The sequence below is a fragment of the Scomber japonicus genome, chromosome 6 (genome assembly GCF_027409825.1).
Source record: "Scomber japonicus isolate fScoJap1 chromosome 6, fScoJap1.pri, whole genome shotgun sequence".
NCBI classification, from domain to species: domain Eukaryota; kingdom Metazoa; phylum Chordata; class Actinopteri; order Scombriformes; family Scombridae; genus Scomber; species Scomber japonicus.
In genome coordinates, this window is record NC_070583.1 from 29,159,668 (window position 1) to 29,178,299 (window position 18,632).

Consider the following 18,632-nt stretch of genomic DNA (forward strand, 5'->3'; position numbering starts at 1 on the left):
CCTGGCCTGGGAACGCCTTGGGATCCCCCAGGAGGAGCTGCTGAGGGTTAGGGTCAGGGGTTAGGGTTGAGGAGAAGGGAAAATGGATGATGACGATGATGACGACCCACCTGCCAAGGCCTCGGAGCATGGTGAGGGAGGGGCACCCCATATATGTTATCGATCTGATAAGCACATGCACCATAACTAGATAACTTTTTTTTTTACCAAATAAGTCTTTATGCCCTCATTGACTGGTGGGAATTATGACCTCTTCCATCAGGTACACCCCTGAAACTGTTTTATAAATCAATTTTAATTCTTGAAAGAATTCATAGAAATAAACAAACAAAACATATTTAAAAAACATACTGGGCTGTTCTCTCTGCGTCTTTACATTGGCCCTCCAATAAAGTGCTGAAAAACACTAGTTGTATAGAGATATATGACTGTATGTATAATATATATATATACATATATACATATGTATGTATGTATGACTGATATATCTAGTGTAGCCAGTGGCCACTTTTTAATACTCTGCTAAATAAATGCTTCTTAATACAACAATAAATAAATTCTACATTCAAGAAAGCTGTAATGTTGAATTTGTCATTTCGTGGTCATTTTAAGGTTTCTAATATTTAGTCCGTCATCATTGATGTCCATCAGGTGGACAAAATACTAGAAAGACTTCTCTATCAGTAGTATTAGGTCTATATAAAAATAATTAAATGGAAACTGTTAAACATGTTATAAATCACAGATGAGGAATCATGAGGAAAGAGTGTTTCTAATGTTGCAGGATGATATAAAAAATACAAACTGTGGCTCCAGACATTTGTAAACATAATACAGTTTATTAAGTATCTTTTTTTTTTTAATTTTACATATTTCTCCGAGGCTTTTTTACATAATACAGTTAGATCTAAATGCAGCCCAACATTTACAGGCTATATACAACTTAAACTTTCTCCATAGGGAAAACACACAAGTATACTGTTGCTTCGTCAAGTATCTGAATCCCTGTCAGCTTTTACAAGTTTTGTTTTGTTACAATATGATTTTAAATGATGTATGGTTTTAAATGAGTTCACAATCAATTGCAAATAATCTGAAAATCTGAAAAAAAAAAAAAAAAAAAAAAAAAAAATGACAGAACAGTTTTTGCACTTAATGACATTTGGAAAAAAATCATTTCAGTCTTCTCTGTAATCATATTGCACCAGAACAAAAATAGAAAAGAATCAAGGGGTGAATACTTTCCAAAGTGGCCGAATGTGATATCAATGTGGGAAGAGTCTGCGTAGGCGTCACCCCCTGATATACATCGATGTACATGGTCCCCAAAAAAAAGGAAAGGAAAAAAAAAAAAAAAAAAGCTAGATTATAAACATTTACACTGAACAGAAGAAGTTATTCTCCAGATGAAACAAGCAACAGCAAATCTTAAAATACAAAAAAATCAGTTTTAAATGTTACACATTACATGCACATGATACTTTAATAAAGTAATCGCATTTTTCTTAAAAACAACAACAACAACAAAAAAAAAACAAAAAAAAAGAACAGGGCTTAAGTTCTGATGAGCGTGCTACTCCACATCCTTTCACAGATCGGTACATTCAAATTATATCAGGAGAGCACAGCAGGTTGCTATGCTTAACTACAGGTCTGCCGCTCTTTGAGACTAATAGAAATTAATTTTTTCACAGTGCTAGAATTGGAAAGGGATAGTCTTGAAAAAAAAAAAAAAAAAACCCAAAAAAACCCCACATTGATTGGTTTTGTTCCAGCTGTTGAAACATTTTAAACCAATCTCACCCCAAAGTTACAGATGATGGAGCTTCAACTCTGTCAATCAACCTTACATTCCTACTGCAACATGTCGAAGTCTGTCGGCCTACAGCGTTAATAGGACAGCCGTGAGCCCTCACCTTTAACATAAATCAGTAAATCAGCGGTCACGGCATGCATCCACGGCATGCAAACACACATCCTACAACCATTTGCCCTACATGACAGCATATAAACACACCAGTATATTTTATGGACCTATTACGTATTCACATTCACAATCTCTAAACACTCCTTCACACCTTGTACAATCAGACCGACGTGTTTTTATGTCCTGTTTAGTAATTTCGACATGCCTCTCTCTGTCCCGTCTTTCTGTGGAGATACTTGTGGTGTTTTACAATTATTGGGTAAAAAGATGAAACAGATTCTGTTTGGCAAAAATATATTAGAATATATTAGCAGCGGTGACACAAACGTAACTTTATCATTAACACACTAACTCATACTACTTGTGTTCAGTGTACAGTCGTCAGTATATTTGAAGGACAGAAACTACAGATAAGTAACTTTGATTGTCCTGTGATGCTAAACCAAAATATCAAACCCTGACAAAACTGTGTTCTTTTATTTCTTTGAGTGGCCATTGTTTAAATGTCATTATAATTACTTTGCTGGAGGGTTTTTTTCATGTTCATTGGGTATATTAATGTTACAGTGGACACAAACAGACAGCAGGGGGAGCTATTGTTGTTCGCACGCCACTGAGGATTGTGCAGGAGGTTGCGTTCAGTCCATGATTTCGCTCCAACCCTGCAGCATGTGCCTCTGCTGGAGAGGAGGAGCTCCCAGAAAAATCACATTCTCAATGTGATGGTTATGGCGGGTTGAGTGCTCTGATGCTACTCTGTCACACCTCCCAAAAAAACCGATGCAGCCTCTGCAGCACTAGATCTACTACTGGTTCAACTACAGCAGTCACAGTGATAGAAGGGTGTCGAGCCACCAACCAGTACCGACATCAGCACTGGCACAGCTGTCGGTAACACTTTCCTGTATGAAGCTGTTTCCATAAAAATGACTCCACTATGTAATAATGGATGGCCAGTGAGGGTCTAAAACTGCACATCTGCTCACTTTGTTCTTCCACACACACTCAACATGATCACAAACCGTGTGCAGCCTGTCAGATACTAGTCTCAGGATCGAGATCTCAGGTGGTAGACTAGCATTGAAAGAGGTTTGCAGATTGTTGTGGGAATGGTCCCAGTTGCCTTTCAAACAGCTGTGACGTTTCTGAAAAAGAAACTCACATGTGGATCACTGAGGTGTCCAGCAGCCCTCACTGTGTGCTTTTCGATGGCCTGGTGTGAGGCTTGTGGCTCTGTCCCCCTTGAAGAGGGGCGTCTCCGTCTGCAGCCTGGTGGTCCTGGTGGCAGAATTCAGGCCAGCTTCAGAGTGCTGATGGGGAAGGAAGGCATGGCCACCATTGTCACAGGGTTGAGCACAGTCTGACCCACCAGCTGCGGATGGTGAGCCACCATTGTTGTCTGTTTGCCAACAATGGTGGCATTCGGCTGGTTCGCCACAGTGCCGTTCACCTGGGCGTGGGTGTGGTTAAGGGTGTGGGCGATGTGACCGACAACGGCTGACTGTGTGACAGCCACCGGTTGGGGGTAGAGCGTAGGTAGATGCTGGCCCAGGTGAGCCACCGGGTGCACCGTGATGTGGCCGATGGGCTGGTGGCTGGGGGCTAACTGAACAGAGCTGCTGGTGGTGGTGGAGGGAGCCAGGTGGGCAATATGTTTGGGACCCCCACCCTGGATGACATGATTGACAGCCTGGATGACTGACGGATGGGATACTGAAGCATGGGCAATAACTGTTGGGTGTAGGCTAGATGTGGTCACCACCTGTGTGTGGTTGGGGATAAAGGCCTGACTGGGAGTGGTGGGAGTGCTGGATGTCGTGGGTGTGGATGGGACCGCAGGCTTGGACGCTGGCTGTGGAGAAGTCACTTGCAGCGGCTGGGGCTGAGGCTGGAGCAGGGGGGCTTTGTGCTGGATGGAGATGTGTTGGGTTATGAAGGAGGTAGTGGTGGCAGGTGTCAGGGTTGGGGTCTGAATGGGTGTTAGAGTCTTGTGCAGCTCAGGTTTCATGGTTTGAGGCACGGTAGGTAAGGCAGTCGGCGCTCTTGGTGTCGTCTCTTCATCTAGGTCATCGTCCATGATGTCTTCTCCTTCTGCAACACCAAAAGATGAAAATAATCTCAATAACATGCAGCAGACACTGCAGTCAGTGATTTACAACTTTAAATATACATTTAGTATTCATAAAGAAGTTGTCGACTACAGAGCCTGGACGAGCCCTGAAGGCCTCCAGCAGTAACTCTAACCCTGCCTGACAGCCTACCCGAAGCAGTGGAGGTGGAGGCCTGGTCCTCTTCAGGCTGTACTGTCTGTCGGAGGACGCGGTCGATCTCGATCACATCCATCCACTGGCTCAGCTCGTTCTTCAGCTCTGCTAATCGCTGCTGCGTGGCGATCTTTTCTCTGGCCAGTCGCTCCATGTCGTGCTCGTACTCCTTCTCTTTACGCTTTAACGTCTGAAAGGGGAAAGCAGACGATGGTAAATTATCTCTTTGAGTCCTCGAGTTTGTAATATTAAGAACTCAGTGACTCCATGATACTGTGAGCTGCCACCAGTAGACAGTTCTCCTTGTTACCAGTTTATTAAGTTCACATGTAGAGTGTAATGCAATAATCCAATACGACAGCCACACAATAAAACCTGTCTTTGTTGTCAGAGGTGTTGAATCAGATCCTAATGTATTAAACTGCAGTGTATTGAGACGTGCTCCTCTTATGTACTGTATGTAAAGTAAGAGGAAGACAAATCATTAGAAATCACCACAACTCAAAGCCTCAAAAGGACCATATAGTTGCATCAACGACTCCGACTGTGTCAACAAAAACTGAACTTTGTATGTTGCAAAAGAGAGGGTTTTTTTTCAGGGCTCATACTGAAACTGTAAGCAATATATCCACTGAATTAGATGACATTCAGTACAATCACTTTAAAAATGTCTTTTGTAAATCTTTATGATTTACAGAGCTATAATGTACAAAATTGCAACAGCTTCCTCAAATTGAAAAGTAATATGAGATAATTTAGCATTTAGCTTCATTCACCGAGTAATGGTTGATGGTGATTTTGTCTTATTAATTTGTTAATAAATCTATTTAATTCAGCCTGCAACAACAATCAGTGGAGAATGCTCTGCTGAAAAAGTGTGTGTGTACGACCCAAAAGCAACAAACCAATAAACCTCAACAGCAAGCCAGACACGCCGTCTTTAAAGCTGAATAATCAGGAAAATGTCCAACAACTAATGATATAAAAATAAACCTAGGACCAGTGCCCATGTGCAGGGAGCAAAATAACAGAGCTACAGAAGCACGCGGGAAGGAGGAGGTGAAGGAGGGAGGGAGAACACGAGTATGGAAAGTAGGAGGTGCTTCCAGGCAGTGGCTCTCTGTGACCCAATTTCCCTTAACCCGTCAGCTGACAGGGCAAAACTAAACAGACTGAGGTGCACTTCCCTGTCTGAAGCAAAGTTAAAATCATTATCAAAACTATAAAGAAACTTCAACAAGTGACAAAGGACTCTGTAATGATGATGATGATAAAAACATGATCTAACTAGCAAACCGTCTGCGGCCTCGCTGTGAGACGTTCAGGGAAACAACACTGGGAGAAATCTGGTACCTGTAACCTGATGAGTCAGGATCATAAAAGCCATTTCCTCAAAAGGTGGACTTCCTGTTAATGTTCACACCACCGTGTATTTCTGTGTGTCGGAAGACTGGGTGTATCTGTGTGTGTGTGTGTGTGTGTGAGTGTGAGAGAGCATGCCACCCGATAAAAGGCCATCTGCATGTAAGTGGTGTTTGTCTTTTGTGTTTCTGTATGTTTTGTCTAGGTGGTCTGTTCATGTTCATGTTCATCTACAGCGCAATATTCAAAGTACATAAATAGCAAAGGGGGACAAAAGGCGGGCCTTGTGTAATTCGGCACCTGTCTCTACTCCTTATCCAGGATTAGAACTGCACAGTCCGCTCGGTGCTTCGGTTGCTTCTCACCGGGGAAACTGTTAGTCGAACACACAAAACACAAACTCTACTGTGCACATAATAACGTGGCTGTGAAGAAGATACTAGCACCAAGGTTACACCAACATTACACTAACATATACATATATAGTCACAATTAAATCCATATAAATGCTCTGTTTAATCTAGTTACAGCACCCGTAACTAGATTTAGAACAAAATTTGTCTTCATTAGGACTGTTAATGACGGGTAAGAAACACACTGCTGCCTCATCCACAGCAGTCGAATGCTTCTGGAAACCCACAAGTATTCGAGCATTAAACCATCCTCGCAAACAACAATGTTTTTGTCTCCTGAAGCATGGATATCCAATAATGTTAATATGCACTCAATGCAGGGCAGATCATTTACTCCACTGACTAATCACCAACACATGTTCCTTGCCATGCACTCAAACATCTGGATCCAGATGTGTGGCCCGTCGTCGACAGCCTCTCTCTCTTACTAGAAGAGCCGGGGATATCCGTACTTCAGTCTGAACACTAACAGCATCCTCGGTCTAGCAGCACATGATGTACTGAAATTCCCCCCCATCTGTGGTTGTCACGGAAACAGCTAAAAACCTCTTAAGGTTTCCTCGGTAACCTAAGACATGCACACCTTCATGTAAAAAAACTTTTCCCTGACAGTGTCCTCATCGAAAAAAATCTTAAAATAGAAATATGCCTCCACCGACCAGATCAGAGCAGTTTGAATCCGTGTCTGTCCAGATTCATGTGATATGATATTTGTAGTAACTTAGATAGAATTTTAATAAAAAGGTCTTAAGTGTATTAATGTGTTGGCTAATAAAGCTTCAGATATGGACGTTACTGTAAAGAAAACGTTGATGCATACAGGTGGCCACCAAAGATTAGTGTCAGCAGTTCAGTGTCTGACCAAATGTAAAACACGGTCACAATCTAATCAATCTAACAGCCAGGAAAGTGTTTTTGCAGAACATTATGAAGTCACAGTAAAGTTGATCTTTGACATTTTGCATATAAAATGTCATCACTTCATCATTTTATCCTATTAAGACATTTGTGTGAAGCTTTTGTCAAAATTAGCGCATGAATTGTTGAGCTATGGTAAAAATAAAAACATGTTGTGTGAGGTCACAATGACCTTGACCTTTGACGACCAAAATCTAATCTGTTCGTCCTCAAGTCCGATTGAACATTTGAGGAATCCGCTGAAGGCGTTCCTGAGACATTGTGTTTATGGGAATGGGACAGACGGACTAAAATAATATTATTCTCATGCATGGAAAACAGAGTCATAGGAAGTCATCTGAACAGAAGATGCCAGTGAGACAGAACGAGATACTAGAAAAGTGTTCTAAATGTGAGACACATGGACCAAAAGGACTGGCTGACTCCCTTTTACCCTCATGCATTAGCAGGCAGCCTTACATGAGCGGCGCCTCGACTGTGCATGCCACAAACTATGACTCATGGAGAGAGAACGAGAGAGAGGAGAAGTGCTCCACAAACACCGAGACCCACTGAACTCTTCCTGTTACAATGCTGATGGTGGACGGAGTGAACGCCTTCGTGCTCGTCTTTTTTAGAAACAGCTAGTCTGTAGAGATTAACCACGTAAACCTAGTAACCATGTCTGCGGCAGATGGATACCACATGACTTCATAGCCCTCCTAATCATGTCACCAGGTTGATAGGACATAACGTTCCAAGCACCTTTTGTTTCTTTGCACATGACCGCACCCCCCCCCGAGCCTTCCTCCTTCCAGAGAGATAAGGGCCCCACCTCAGGCCTTTTTTTTTTTGTTTGTGTGTGTGTGTGAAAATCTAGATCAGCACAGGGATAGGCTGCATAATGTGTGAGTGCGTGTGTGTATAAGGTAAACACTGCTCAAGCGCTGTCACAAGCAATGCGAGTGCCGAGCACATGGCCCCACAGAGAACGAGAGAGGGAGGGCGGTAGATAGCGGGGGATTGAAAGAGAGCAATACAATCTGTACTCACTGACTCACTTTTGCAGCAGCCGGGGACAGACTGCACAAGGCTGGGCTTTCTTAAAGGGCCAGGAGCACAGGGAGGCCACGTTGCAGACATGCTGCTAAGGCTGGCTGACTCTGATCAGGCTTTTGCACAAAGGTCTTGTGACAGTGTGGTAACCATAAACCCTTGTCTAACTGTGCCTTCAAGCTGGAACAGAGACCCTCACGTGGTGCCTGACCTCCAACAATTAAAGCCTTGTCTGTGAAAGAAAAAAAAAACCTACTTTTGCAAACCATTGCTTATGTGAAACTGGCCTAATTACCTCAGCTGGGCTAAGGACTGGCTGATGGTCCAGACCAGGCTGCTGTACAGTCAAAGAATAAAGTGAGACTGCTCCGAGATCACTGATAAAGACAATAAATTAAGTCCCTAATTTAGCTGTGTCATGGACACACAGCTGGTCTTATTGTATAAAACAAGCCTGCTGATTAGAAATCCCCAGATAATCATAATTTTGATAGATACTATACAATGAATGTACCACAACTCAAATCCATGTAGACAAAGACAAAGCCAACAACCTAACAACCCTGCATTGATATACCATCAGGGGAAGAATGATTATTTTCATATTAAAGGCTGACTGAATACAAAAATATCAAAACAGTCGGCTGCATTTTAAAAGGAACAGTGTGTACGATTTAGCAGCATCTAACTCGTGAATTTGCAAGTTAACACAAACCAAATACATGTAGGAGAACCTGCCGAAAAATCATGATAACCATGAGAAGTCTCTCTCTAGAGCCAGTGTTTTATTTGTCCTTTCTGGGCTACTGCAGAAACGTGGCGGTGTAACACGGTGGGCTCCATGGAGTAGGACCCTCTCCTTATGTAGATATAAAGGGCTCATTCTGAGGTAATGAAAACACGATTCTTAGCCTTCAGGTGATTATATAGTAATTAAAACATACTAATGAATATCATAGTCCGTTCTGCTAGATGCCACTAAATTCTTCACAATGCACCTTTAAGACAAAAAAGCTGTTATGCGCACAATCAATCCCATTAACTGGCAGTATTAAAATATTAAAACGTATATCTACCCTGAGTTTCCCCGCCAGATGGCACAGCATATTTAAAACTGGCATTTGGGGACAGGCACTAACAAGTTCAGTCAGCTTTGAGGGAAAATCAAGCCTTGTGTTTACCGCTCCATGTTCCCTCCCTGCTGCTGGCAGCTAAGCCTGGTGGTACGGCGAGTCCTGCCTGTTGCAGTGCTGGGCGGGGGCCCAGCAGGGTGGGGGTAGGGGGGGGGGGGTGACGTCACACGCTCAGGCTAGCCATGTGCTTGCTGCTCATGTGGCCTTAAAAGCTCAGAGAGACAGGATGGAGGGAGGGAGGAGGGGGGAAGCTGAGAGGAGGAGCTCTAGTCCATCAGGGCTCATTTTACAGCCTCGGCTTTTGAAGCGCCACTACGGGCTCAAGGGGAAAGCCTTTAGGAACAAGAGCAAGGCATAAATTTGTCAGTGATAAGTTTAAAATATAAACCCCTGCATCAAAGTAAAAACAGCATGATTGGAAAGCAAAAACATATCCTCTGCTTGGAAAATATTACTCACAGTTGCTGAGTCATTTGCACTTGAATTGAAATGGGGAAGTGGAACTTAAAACTATGTAGCTGCCTGCCAAGTCAGTGACTTTCTATGGAAAACAGCTCAAACCAGGCACTGCTGTACTTTTCTACTCATTTGTAAAAGCACAGTGCAGATAACGGGAATGATAAATCAGATGAAATGTGATGCTGAGCCTAAAGCCTCTTATTCAAACCTCTCTTGAGCTCAGTGTTTTTGTGTGGCTCTCTGTTGCCAGCCCAGAGGAAGACAAGGACAGGGGCAGGGAGGAGGAGGAGGAGGCAGCGTTCAGGGAGAGAGCTGTATGCAGGCAGAGCACGCGTCTGTACCACCCATGTCAAGATGACAGTGTGTACACGTGCTTTTTTTCCCCTTCTTTTTTTTCCCTTTTTGACTTCCCATCAGTTCCCTTCCTATAGCCCACCCCTCCCAAACAAAGCAGCAGCAGCTTGGCCAATTACTGAACCACTTTGTGATGAAGAGACACAGAAGTTAGCTCTAAAAAGCAGCTAAAATCTTCTGACCCACAACAGATGAACTGAGTTAGAGCTCCTCGTTACCTAAAGGATCTGCCACTGCAGACTTTACCTTGAATTTGGTGCAAAGTTATGCTTTTAGCTCACAAATAAACTGTGGTGAAGATGTTGACATTTTTGCATAAAGTGGCATCAGTTGTGAATATTTTCCTCACTCTGTTTTTAAATATATCCTGAGTGGAGCTCAGCTGGTGATAGGAGGAAAAGAAAGGCAGGTCAGTCAGCCAGTCGAACACAACACACTGAATACCATGTTGCTTAATCACACATGGAGGGAGGGAGATTGGGTGACGAGCTCTGCACCCACGCTGTCCTAGATTCCCTCAGTATCCACGCAAAGTAGGAATAACCAGACTGCTGCTTCACAGAGCATCAAATCAGCAGCACACTGTCCTCAAAATTTACATGAGTAAACCTGCAACACTGTTATATAATAAAAGATACAAACAGCTACAGGGTTGCTTGTCTTATAAAGGCCTTAAAACTCATAACCATGCAAATCAATACTGTTCAGTTTTGTGTTGAATCAGTGACATTTTGTCTGAATAATAGTGTACTAACCAAGTACCTGATTATTATGTAGGCTAACAACAAATCTGAGTCTAATAAAATGTAAATAAAATAAAAACTTCATATTACCATCATGTAACTTTTATTACAGAAATAAACACAGTTCAAAGTGGACATCTAAGCAATCTTAATTCTTAAACTTTAATACTTGATGCCAACTTGGGCGTACGTGTGAATTCAGATGTAAACCAACACCCTACGGCATCTAAGTATAGGAAAAGAAGGGAAAAAAGACCCACAGTGAACACGGGGACAGACTCGGCAGCACAGTCACAGTCTGTAAGAGTTAAACTACGCCAGTTGTGGACCTTTGCACCAGCTGTTTACAACCAGGATACTCTGACAGTGCCTTTCTCAAACACATCGTGAGTCATTCGGGAGCATGGCACGCATTCCAAATATTAAAGCACAATGTACGACGAGGGACGAGCCAAAGAGTCTTCAGTATAGAAAGACACGAACACAAAAATGAATCAGACAACAAAAGGACAAAAATCAAGTGGACCCTCAAAAACAGAAAATATCTCCATATTTAAAACAATATTGCATCTTTATATTGTTGAATTTACATTACAGTTACACCAGGTAAGGACTATTTAGCTGACATGGACATTATATAACGAGCACCAGCAGTTTATCCACCCTTGTTTTTACCCCGGCCTGTTTTTGGAGCTGGCCTTTATTCGGTGGTGTCGATGACGCCCCCGGCCCTGTCCACTATTAGAGGAAATACGGTACATGCAAAGGCAAAGGCCTCTCCTCACGTGCCTGACACCACATATAGTATTACTGTGAGGCTTCAAAACAAACGGAGGCTCGTTTGTTTTGTAGTAGTCGTGAGTGCCAGTGAGCCTGCACAAACAGGTCTTAGCCAGATTCACAAATATCTGGCAAATGCAGAACAAAAGCTGCAGATTATAGGCCGGCAGTAACTGCTGTTGTTCACACATGGACACATTTCTTACTTCAAATGTTCAGGGTCAGAATGTATACTGATTTTAATCCAAATTGTGGCGTGGGGTCGTTAAAAGCAGTCAGATGTGGTCGAAATCAAACCTCAGAAACCAGCAGCTTACCTGTATGTATCTCAGCGCACTTCTCAGCACACTCAGATTAGAGGTCTTCTTCTCGTCGATGTTTGGGATGTTCTTCTTCAGCGTCTCAAAGCACTCCTTCAAGTGTGCTCGTCTAACAGACACAACATACAGAGAAAGGACTTCAGGCAGACAGACACACATGGCTTTACTTTAGCTGTTTTCAGAAATGTTGATTTCTATTTATGACTGAACAGATCATTAGGCAACACAGATGTTGATTGGTCTTTCTGACAAATAAAAAGATAAAACTCAACATTAAAACTGCTACAAACAATCAAAAGGCAGCTGTCAGACTACACATTATTTTATGGAAAAACAAAATCAAAAACAATGTCTGAATAGGTACTCCTAATATTATTCTCAAGTCATAAAAAGTTCAGTTTTGAGGAGGTCCTATGGTCGACAGGTTGAACCCACCTGTTTTTCTCAAGCTTGTTGTGCACTTCTCTTGTGCCTGCCCTGTAGGAGCACAGACAAGTGCATTAACAATTTGGCGTCCAAAAGGGCAACGTGACAAGAATAATCATCAAAAAATAGAAGAGTACTCTCGCTCTGCTGCTGGAGGATAAACCTTTGACACTATACTGCCATTGATGCCCGATTCAAAGTAGAACTGATTATCTCAAACATGCAAAAGTACAGTAGGTCTTAATATACAGTCGAGGATCTGTGTAGCATTTTGGTCTTTTAGCAGGGAAATAGTTAAATCTTCAAAATGGTAAAACTTATTTAGTTACGCATTTTAAACGATTATAAGAAAAATATTACGTTTTTTGTGTTTCAATTTTGGAGTTCTGATGGACCTTTCATGGACTTATTGATTGATTGACAAAGCAGATTAATCAATAATCACATTTATACTCAGTCAGAGCCCTGTCTTAATTATAAAGTAAACCAGTTATTAGTCTCACCCTCCAGGTCTCTTCTTGTCTAGCTGGCGTCCGTCATCAGGAGGACTCCCCCGGTTGACGGGGCCGTTCTGTAGGGGGGCCTGCTGAAGCAGAGGACCTGACTGGGGCAGTAAGGCGTGTTGTTGGGGGGACGAGACGATGGAACCGGGATAGCGCTGGAGCAGCTGCTGGTGTGTCTGCGGCTGTAGTTTAGTGTTGCCCGTTTGGGGGATGAACTGTGGGTGATGGTGGTGGTTCTGTATCGGCTGCTTGTGGTTGACGGTCAGCACGGAGGTCGGGTGGTCGGGTTTGGGTTGTGGAGAGCGTGGCAGGGCGGCCGCACTTTGCTCCTGAGGAGAATGAGGGTCCCTCCTTGGGGAGGCCAGTGGTGGAGCAACTGGAGGGGAGAGGGTGGCGACAGGCAGAGCGGGTGAGCCTGTAGGGTTGGGGGTGACCACGGGGATAGGAATGACGGTAATGGGCATGGAGGGGGGAGGCAGAGAGGGTGGTATGGGGGCCAGGCGGCTCTCAGTGCGGAGCTCCTCTGCTTTAGAAACATTGTTGATGTGGATTGTGGAGTTATAGTTCACTTCAGAGCGTCTCTGCTCTGCCAGCTGCTCCAGACGCAGCTTTTCCTTTAGTTCATCCTCTGTGAAAGGAACACGACAGATTCAAAAGGGTGAGCTCGGCAAAAGTCTTCATCTCGTATAAATAACATCACTATAGAAACAATAATACAACCGTGATCTTTAGTCATGTTCAGGAGAGTACGCAGGAGGAGATCAAACAGACCTATTTTCATGTTGCAACTACCAAATTAAACTTTCAGCAGCGTAAAACTGTATAAACCAACCACAGTTCAGAAATCACACACACAGAATGAGTGTCTGCTGCTACTGCACGACGTCCTGATTGTCCTTATTACAGAAAAGCAGAGTAACAGGCCAAGGTGTCTGAGATTTAAAGCTACAGGTCACATGGCTGCTACACACTAGGTTGAACTCATGCAACATAAAGTCAGAATCACACAGCAGGTGGACCTTGCTGTTAAGTAATCCCTTTTCCAGTCCACTGACCAGGTTGTGTTGGGGAGTCTGCTCAAAACCTCAAGGAGGGCCTCCTCATCCCCTGGACAACATGTCATCAGTGAGATGTAAAAAGATGTCTGATTATTAGAGGGATTAGAAAGACCGCTGACAGATATCTGCTTCTAAAACCTGTTAAATATTTTAGATGGAGAGCAGGCTGAGCACGGAGATATTTGTGCAACGTTTCAGAGTTCAAAGTTCAAGAACATTATAACCCAGTTTTTCCAAACAGACACACAAGCAACCTTTAACTCTTTTCCAACTACGGTATTAAAATAAAGAAAAACCAGCACATAAAGGTTTTATGTGAAGCAAAGTACAATATATTTATATATTAGTACGGACAGTGTTGCAACTTTCTGAACATGCCGTACCAGAGACCACCTCTTAAAGGGAAACTCCGGTATTTTTCAACATGTTTTCCATCATTTCGGGTCTAAGTGTTGAATGGGGACAACAGGTTTTGTAATTGGTTCAGTTTTGAGCGAGAGCGCTGAATGGGTGTAATCAATGTAATCCGACGGGGCAACAGCACACCGTCAAAGTACATCCACTAATTACAGTTTTTCTACCACTGACGGGCGCAGATTGTTATTATCAGAGTCGACAGCGTTACAGAAAGAAACACGCACAGAAATAAAATGTTTTTCTTTAACTTTGGCTCGATCTCGTCTGTTTGTTATCGAGACTCGCTCAAAGAGAAGTCTCAGTCCAAAATCGTGAGAGTTGACTTGTTTTTGTTGAAATCTGTAAAAAATATTAAGCCATGACTAAAAAAATCTTACGTAACACCGAGCTACGATTTCTGTATTTCAACACTACAAACTCCTCCCGGGCACTCCTCTCTTTCTCTTTCTCTTTCCCTCTCTCTCTCTCCAGCTCTGTCCCCACAGAAAGATGGAAAAACACGATCCAGGTTGGAAAATACCTACATTTCCCTTTAAAAGGTTTCGGAGAGCATTTTAACTGTAGTATGTCACCATTGGCTGAGTGTATAAGTTATGTTACATAAAACAATGTTTGTTTTAAGTTAAAAAAAAAAAAAAGTACAAGAAGTCCTAGTTACTCTGCTGCTGTCTTTAATAAGAGGCCTGGTTCTGAGAGACTGATGGTTCGGCTTTGTGGTACAAACACACGTTAAACTGAGGAGAGAAAACCTGTGAAACACTTAAAAAAAACAAGAGGGTTTTTCTATAGACATTATATAACTGCAGCAGCACATTGAGAAGCACTGGCCTACTTTCCTCCACACAGTGACCTGCTCTACAGTAGCAAGGAGGAGGGAGGAGGAGGACCCTGCTCTCCCAATGCAGCAAGGAGGGAGGAGCTGGGAGGAGGAAGGAGCAGGAGCTCTCACTCCGCAGCTGTTCTCAATACTGTAAATGTTTCCAACCGTGCTGTAGGGTGGGGAAGAAAAGCCCCCTTCAAGGTTTACAATATAACAGCGCTGAGTTCATCTATTTACTAAAATGAAAGCTTGAAACATTGTTAATATAGTGCATGGCTGGAGCTTTACGGTAGAGATGCTGTGTTCATGATATAAAGTATTTTATCAGGCCCAAACAAAAAATAGAATTAAGTATAATGTACAAGGTGAGATTGTACATTAAAATTTACTGCAACACACTTTTTTTTAGCTATATAACCTTATTATCTAAGAGCAGCATTTAACAGCTTTACTTCCTTGTCATTAGTTAACCAGGTATGAGTGAGGACGTTGGACTCTTGTGACTTTTCTCCAAAGAGAAAGCGAGTGGTGGTGAAACAGCTGCGGAAAACAAATAAGGTGCTTAGTTATGTTTTGGACACATTTTTTTTCTTTGTTACATTAAACTGACAATGTAGAGATGTAACAGTACATGCATTCATCCTGAACAGTCACAGTACAGCCGTAAGGAGAAGTTACTCCACAACCCAAACAATTACAGTAAAGATAGTTTAATATTCCTCTCAGTCAGACGTGTGGAACAATGATTAAGTGCACGAGATCCACCCAGAACATTTCGGCAGCGCCCCACTTAACTATAATATGTTCATGAGTGTTTGCTAGCTGGCTTAGCCAAAGTAGCTTGGTTACCCTGGTTACCCCTGGTTACCCTGTGGTGTCGCTGGTTTCAGAATGAGTGAAATACAATTATTTAAATATGTTCCATTATCTCCGCAGTGAATCAATATGACGCCCCCCCCTCTCTCTGTGATGGTCGCCTTTTCACTCTGCCTGTAATTGAAGCTGTTCAGAACAACAGTAAAAACATTTGATTTCTAACGTGGTCGGACAGCGAATGTTAAAAACCAATACTGAGAGAAAAGTGCAGTTAAAAAGTAGGAAGATAAAAGTCGTGGTTTGGTCCCTCTGACTGATGAGAGGTCTGGCTAAGACGACACACCGGTTAGTGTGAGTAGAAATAAAACGCAAAACATCAAACACCCAACAACCAGACTAAAATAAATATATTACACGACGTCATTAAATTATTAATACTGAGGCACTAGTGTGTAACTATCTGCTGGAAGTGGAGCTAGTTTGAACTTTATATACATTTAGACGATAAATCAGCACAGACGGCTGTCAGCAGGTGTCCTGATTTCTTGCAGGAAACAGAAATGTTGTTTTCTTATTTCACTGCAGGACGACTTAACTGCCTCAGTAATAGTTACAGCCGATGAGCCATTGTTGGATGAGTACCTTTTTCAAAATGAAAGACCCAAACTGCACCAAACCATGACCCCAAAACCAAGGTACATACAAGACTGATCATTTTATGCACTGTTAGCTGTAGTGTGTAGTATGAAACTGGGCATTATGTCTTTTAACCACTGAGTCTTGTTAGCTAATGAACTGCAAATGTTATTCTCAATAAAGTAATATAAAGTAATAAAGGAACTGTGTCTTAATTATAAACTTATGAATGTCTAACAGTCAACTCAGGCACTGTGCAATAACACTATAACACTACAATACCCACTGTACCTACATATTATACATATTTAGATTCGAATACTAAATGTACAATACATTTCACTCATTCCTGTATATTTAAACAGGCTGTATACTCTATACATGGCAACCTGCTGTATGTATATAAAGTAACATTTTTCTTTACTATTATTTATTTGTCATTCCAACCATATCTATTATATACATACAGCGGAACAAAATTGTGTTTCTCAGGGGGCCAAAGCACAAGAGAAAATAGAATAAATAACTAATAATACCTAAGAGACACATAAGATCAATTAAAAAGACAATTAAGACAGCAGCAGTTAAAAAAGAGGAGTGCTACATAAAATAAAGTGCAATCAAGTGCCTGATAAAATCATAATACTTAATTAATGAATTGTGTTGTGTTGTTATTCAGAGTAAATGCATCAATGGGCACTAAACCAGAGTCAAATCCCCTCTTTGTGTGAACATACAGTATCAGTCAAAAGTTTGGACACAGTTTCTTTTGTGTGATAAAAATGACTGGGGTTAATAAAACATAAAGCTAAGGTGTGAAGTAGGTTATTCTGCAGAGCGCTGACACACACATACACACACACACGCACACAAACACGCACACACACACACACACACACACACACACACGCACACAAACACGCACGCACACACACACACACACACTAGTGACTCATCTTCTTCATAAACAATCTTTGGGAGGGGTTGCCCAGCACGCACGTGGTGAAAGGGGCGGGACCCCCTCTCCACCCTCCCTCCTCTCATTCTCTCCACCACCACCACCACCTCCCTCCCTCCCTCCCTCTTCCCCTCCTCCCTGCTAACACACAGGGGGCGTGTCCTGCTGCACGTCATCGACAGACACCGAAAGCTCTCCACGAGCGTCTGAAAGGCCACGGAGTTTGTTATTTACCCCCACCTCCAAACAACTACTATAAAACACTATAATACTACATACTACACTTTTAAATATTTAGGCAGCAAGAGGAGCAGGAGGTGGTGATGAAGGAGGAGGAGCACAGATGCATTCAGTAGAGGAGTCACTTGATCCCCGGCGGCCGATGTCAGGTCATTATGTAAAGCGAGCTTTGGCATCCCCCTGCGCCACCGCCCTTTATCCCCCCCCGCTTATGTTTTGGTTTTTGTTTTAAATGTGAAGTACCAGTGCAATGCAAGTCACTCATTATAACACTGACACGTAAAAGCAAGCAGCAGGAGCAGGAGGAGAAGCAGGAGGATGTGATAAATGTACAGTGGGTGCTGCACATTAACTGAGCCTGTGTCTATGCAGCAGCTTTTCAATGCAGTGACTCCTCACACACTGCAGCAGCAAGCCTCCCATGTATGTTTAATAGCGACGATTTAACTGAAGAGGCGATGCTGCAACACGAAAACCATATATGAAAGTAAAACTGAAAAAGATGCCACCGATTTACTTACTAAATATGTCTCCTTTCATGGTTTTAATTCAAAAAAATGATAAGCAATGTACATTATAGTTGATGAATGGCGCTTGTCTGTGGCTCAGATGATACATTTTCCAGAGAGGCTTTTAGGTAAAAATTGCAGACTACCATGCGATTAAAATTAAGTAGTTACAAGTGAGAAAAACAAAGTATATTTCTAATAAAAAAGCCTAAACTTACCACGTGCTTTCTGTTGTTGCTGGGCTTGCAATTCCAAAAACTTGGCAGCCTCCAGGAGCGTTTCGATGCTCATTTCTGTCCAAAAGTTGAGAAAAAAAAGACTGCGGCTTATTGTTTTTTAAAGGAGAAAAGGCGATTTAAAAAAAAAAGCAAAATGCGATACGAGCCTGTTAGGTTACAAGTACAAGGGAGAGGTTCCTAGTCTGAAAGCTTTTTGAGGAGAGGAGAGGGGGGGGAGAAAAAAGGGTAATCGGATACCCCCTCTGTAGAAACTCTACCACTTACGTAGAAGAGTTACAAACAAGATGGCGCCCAAAGTAGTA

The 18,632-nt window shown here is 42.5% G+C and overlaps 1 protein-coding gene across 2 annotated transcripts; it reads right to left on the reverse strand.

Moving 5' to 3' along the window:
• Positions 1-1,529: 1,529 nt before the first annotated feature.
• On the reverse strand, positions 1,530-18,423 carry LOC128360351 (max-binding protein MNT-like). 2 transcript variants are annotated; one of them, XM_053320765.1, is made up of 6 exons: positions 18,310-18,423; positions 12,638-13,265; positions 12,144-12,185; positions 11,706-11,817; positions 4,189-4,381; positions 1,530-4,018 (listed from the first exon to the last, which is right to left on the reverse strand). In XM_053320765.1, exons 1-6 carry the CDS (start codon positions 18,380-18,382, stop codon positions 3,219-3,221), a joined length of 1,848 nt encoding a protein of 615 aa, XP_053176740.1. In that variant the 5' UTR covers positions 18,383-18,423; the 3' UTR covers positions 1,530-3,218. The 2 variants fall into 2 exon arrangements, with proteins under 2 accessions (XP_053176740.1, XP_053176741.1); XM_053320766.1 differs by lacking the exon at positions 12,144-12,185.
• Between the last annotated feature and the right edge of the window lie 209 nt (positions 18,424-18,632).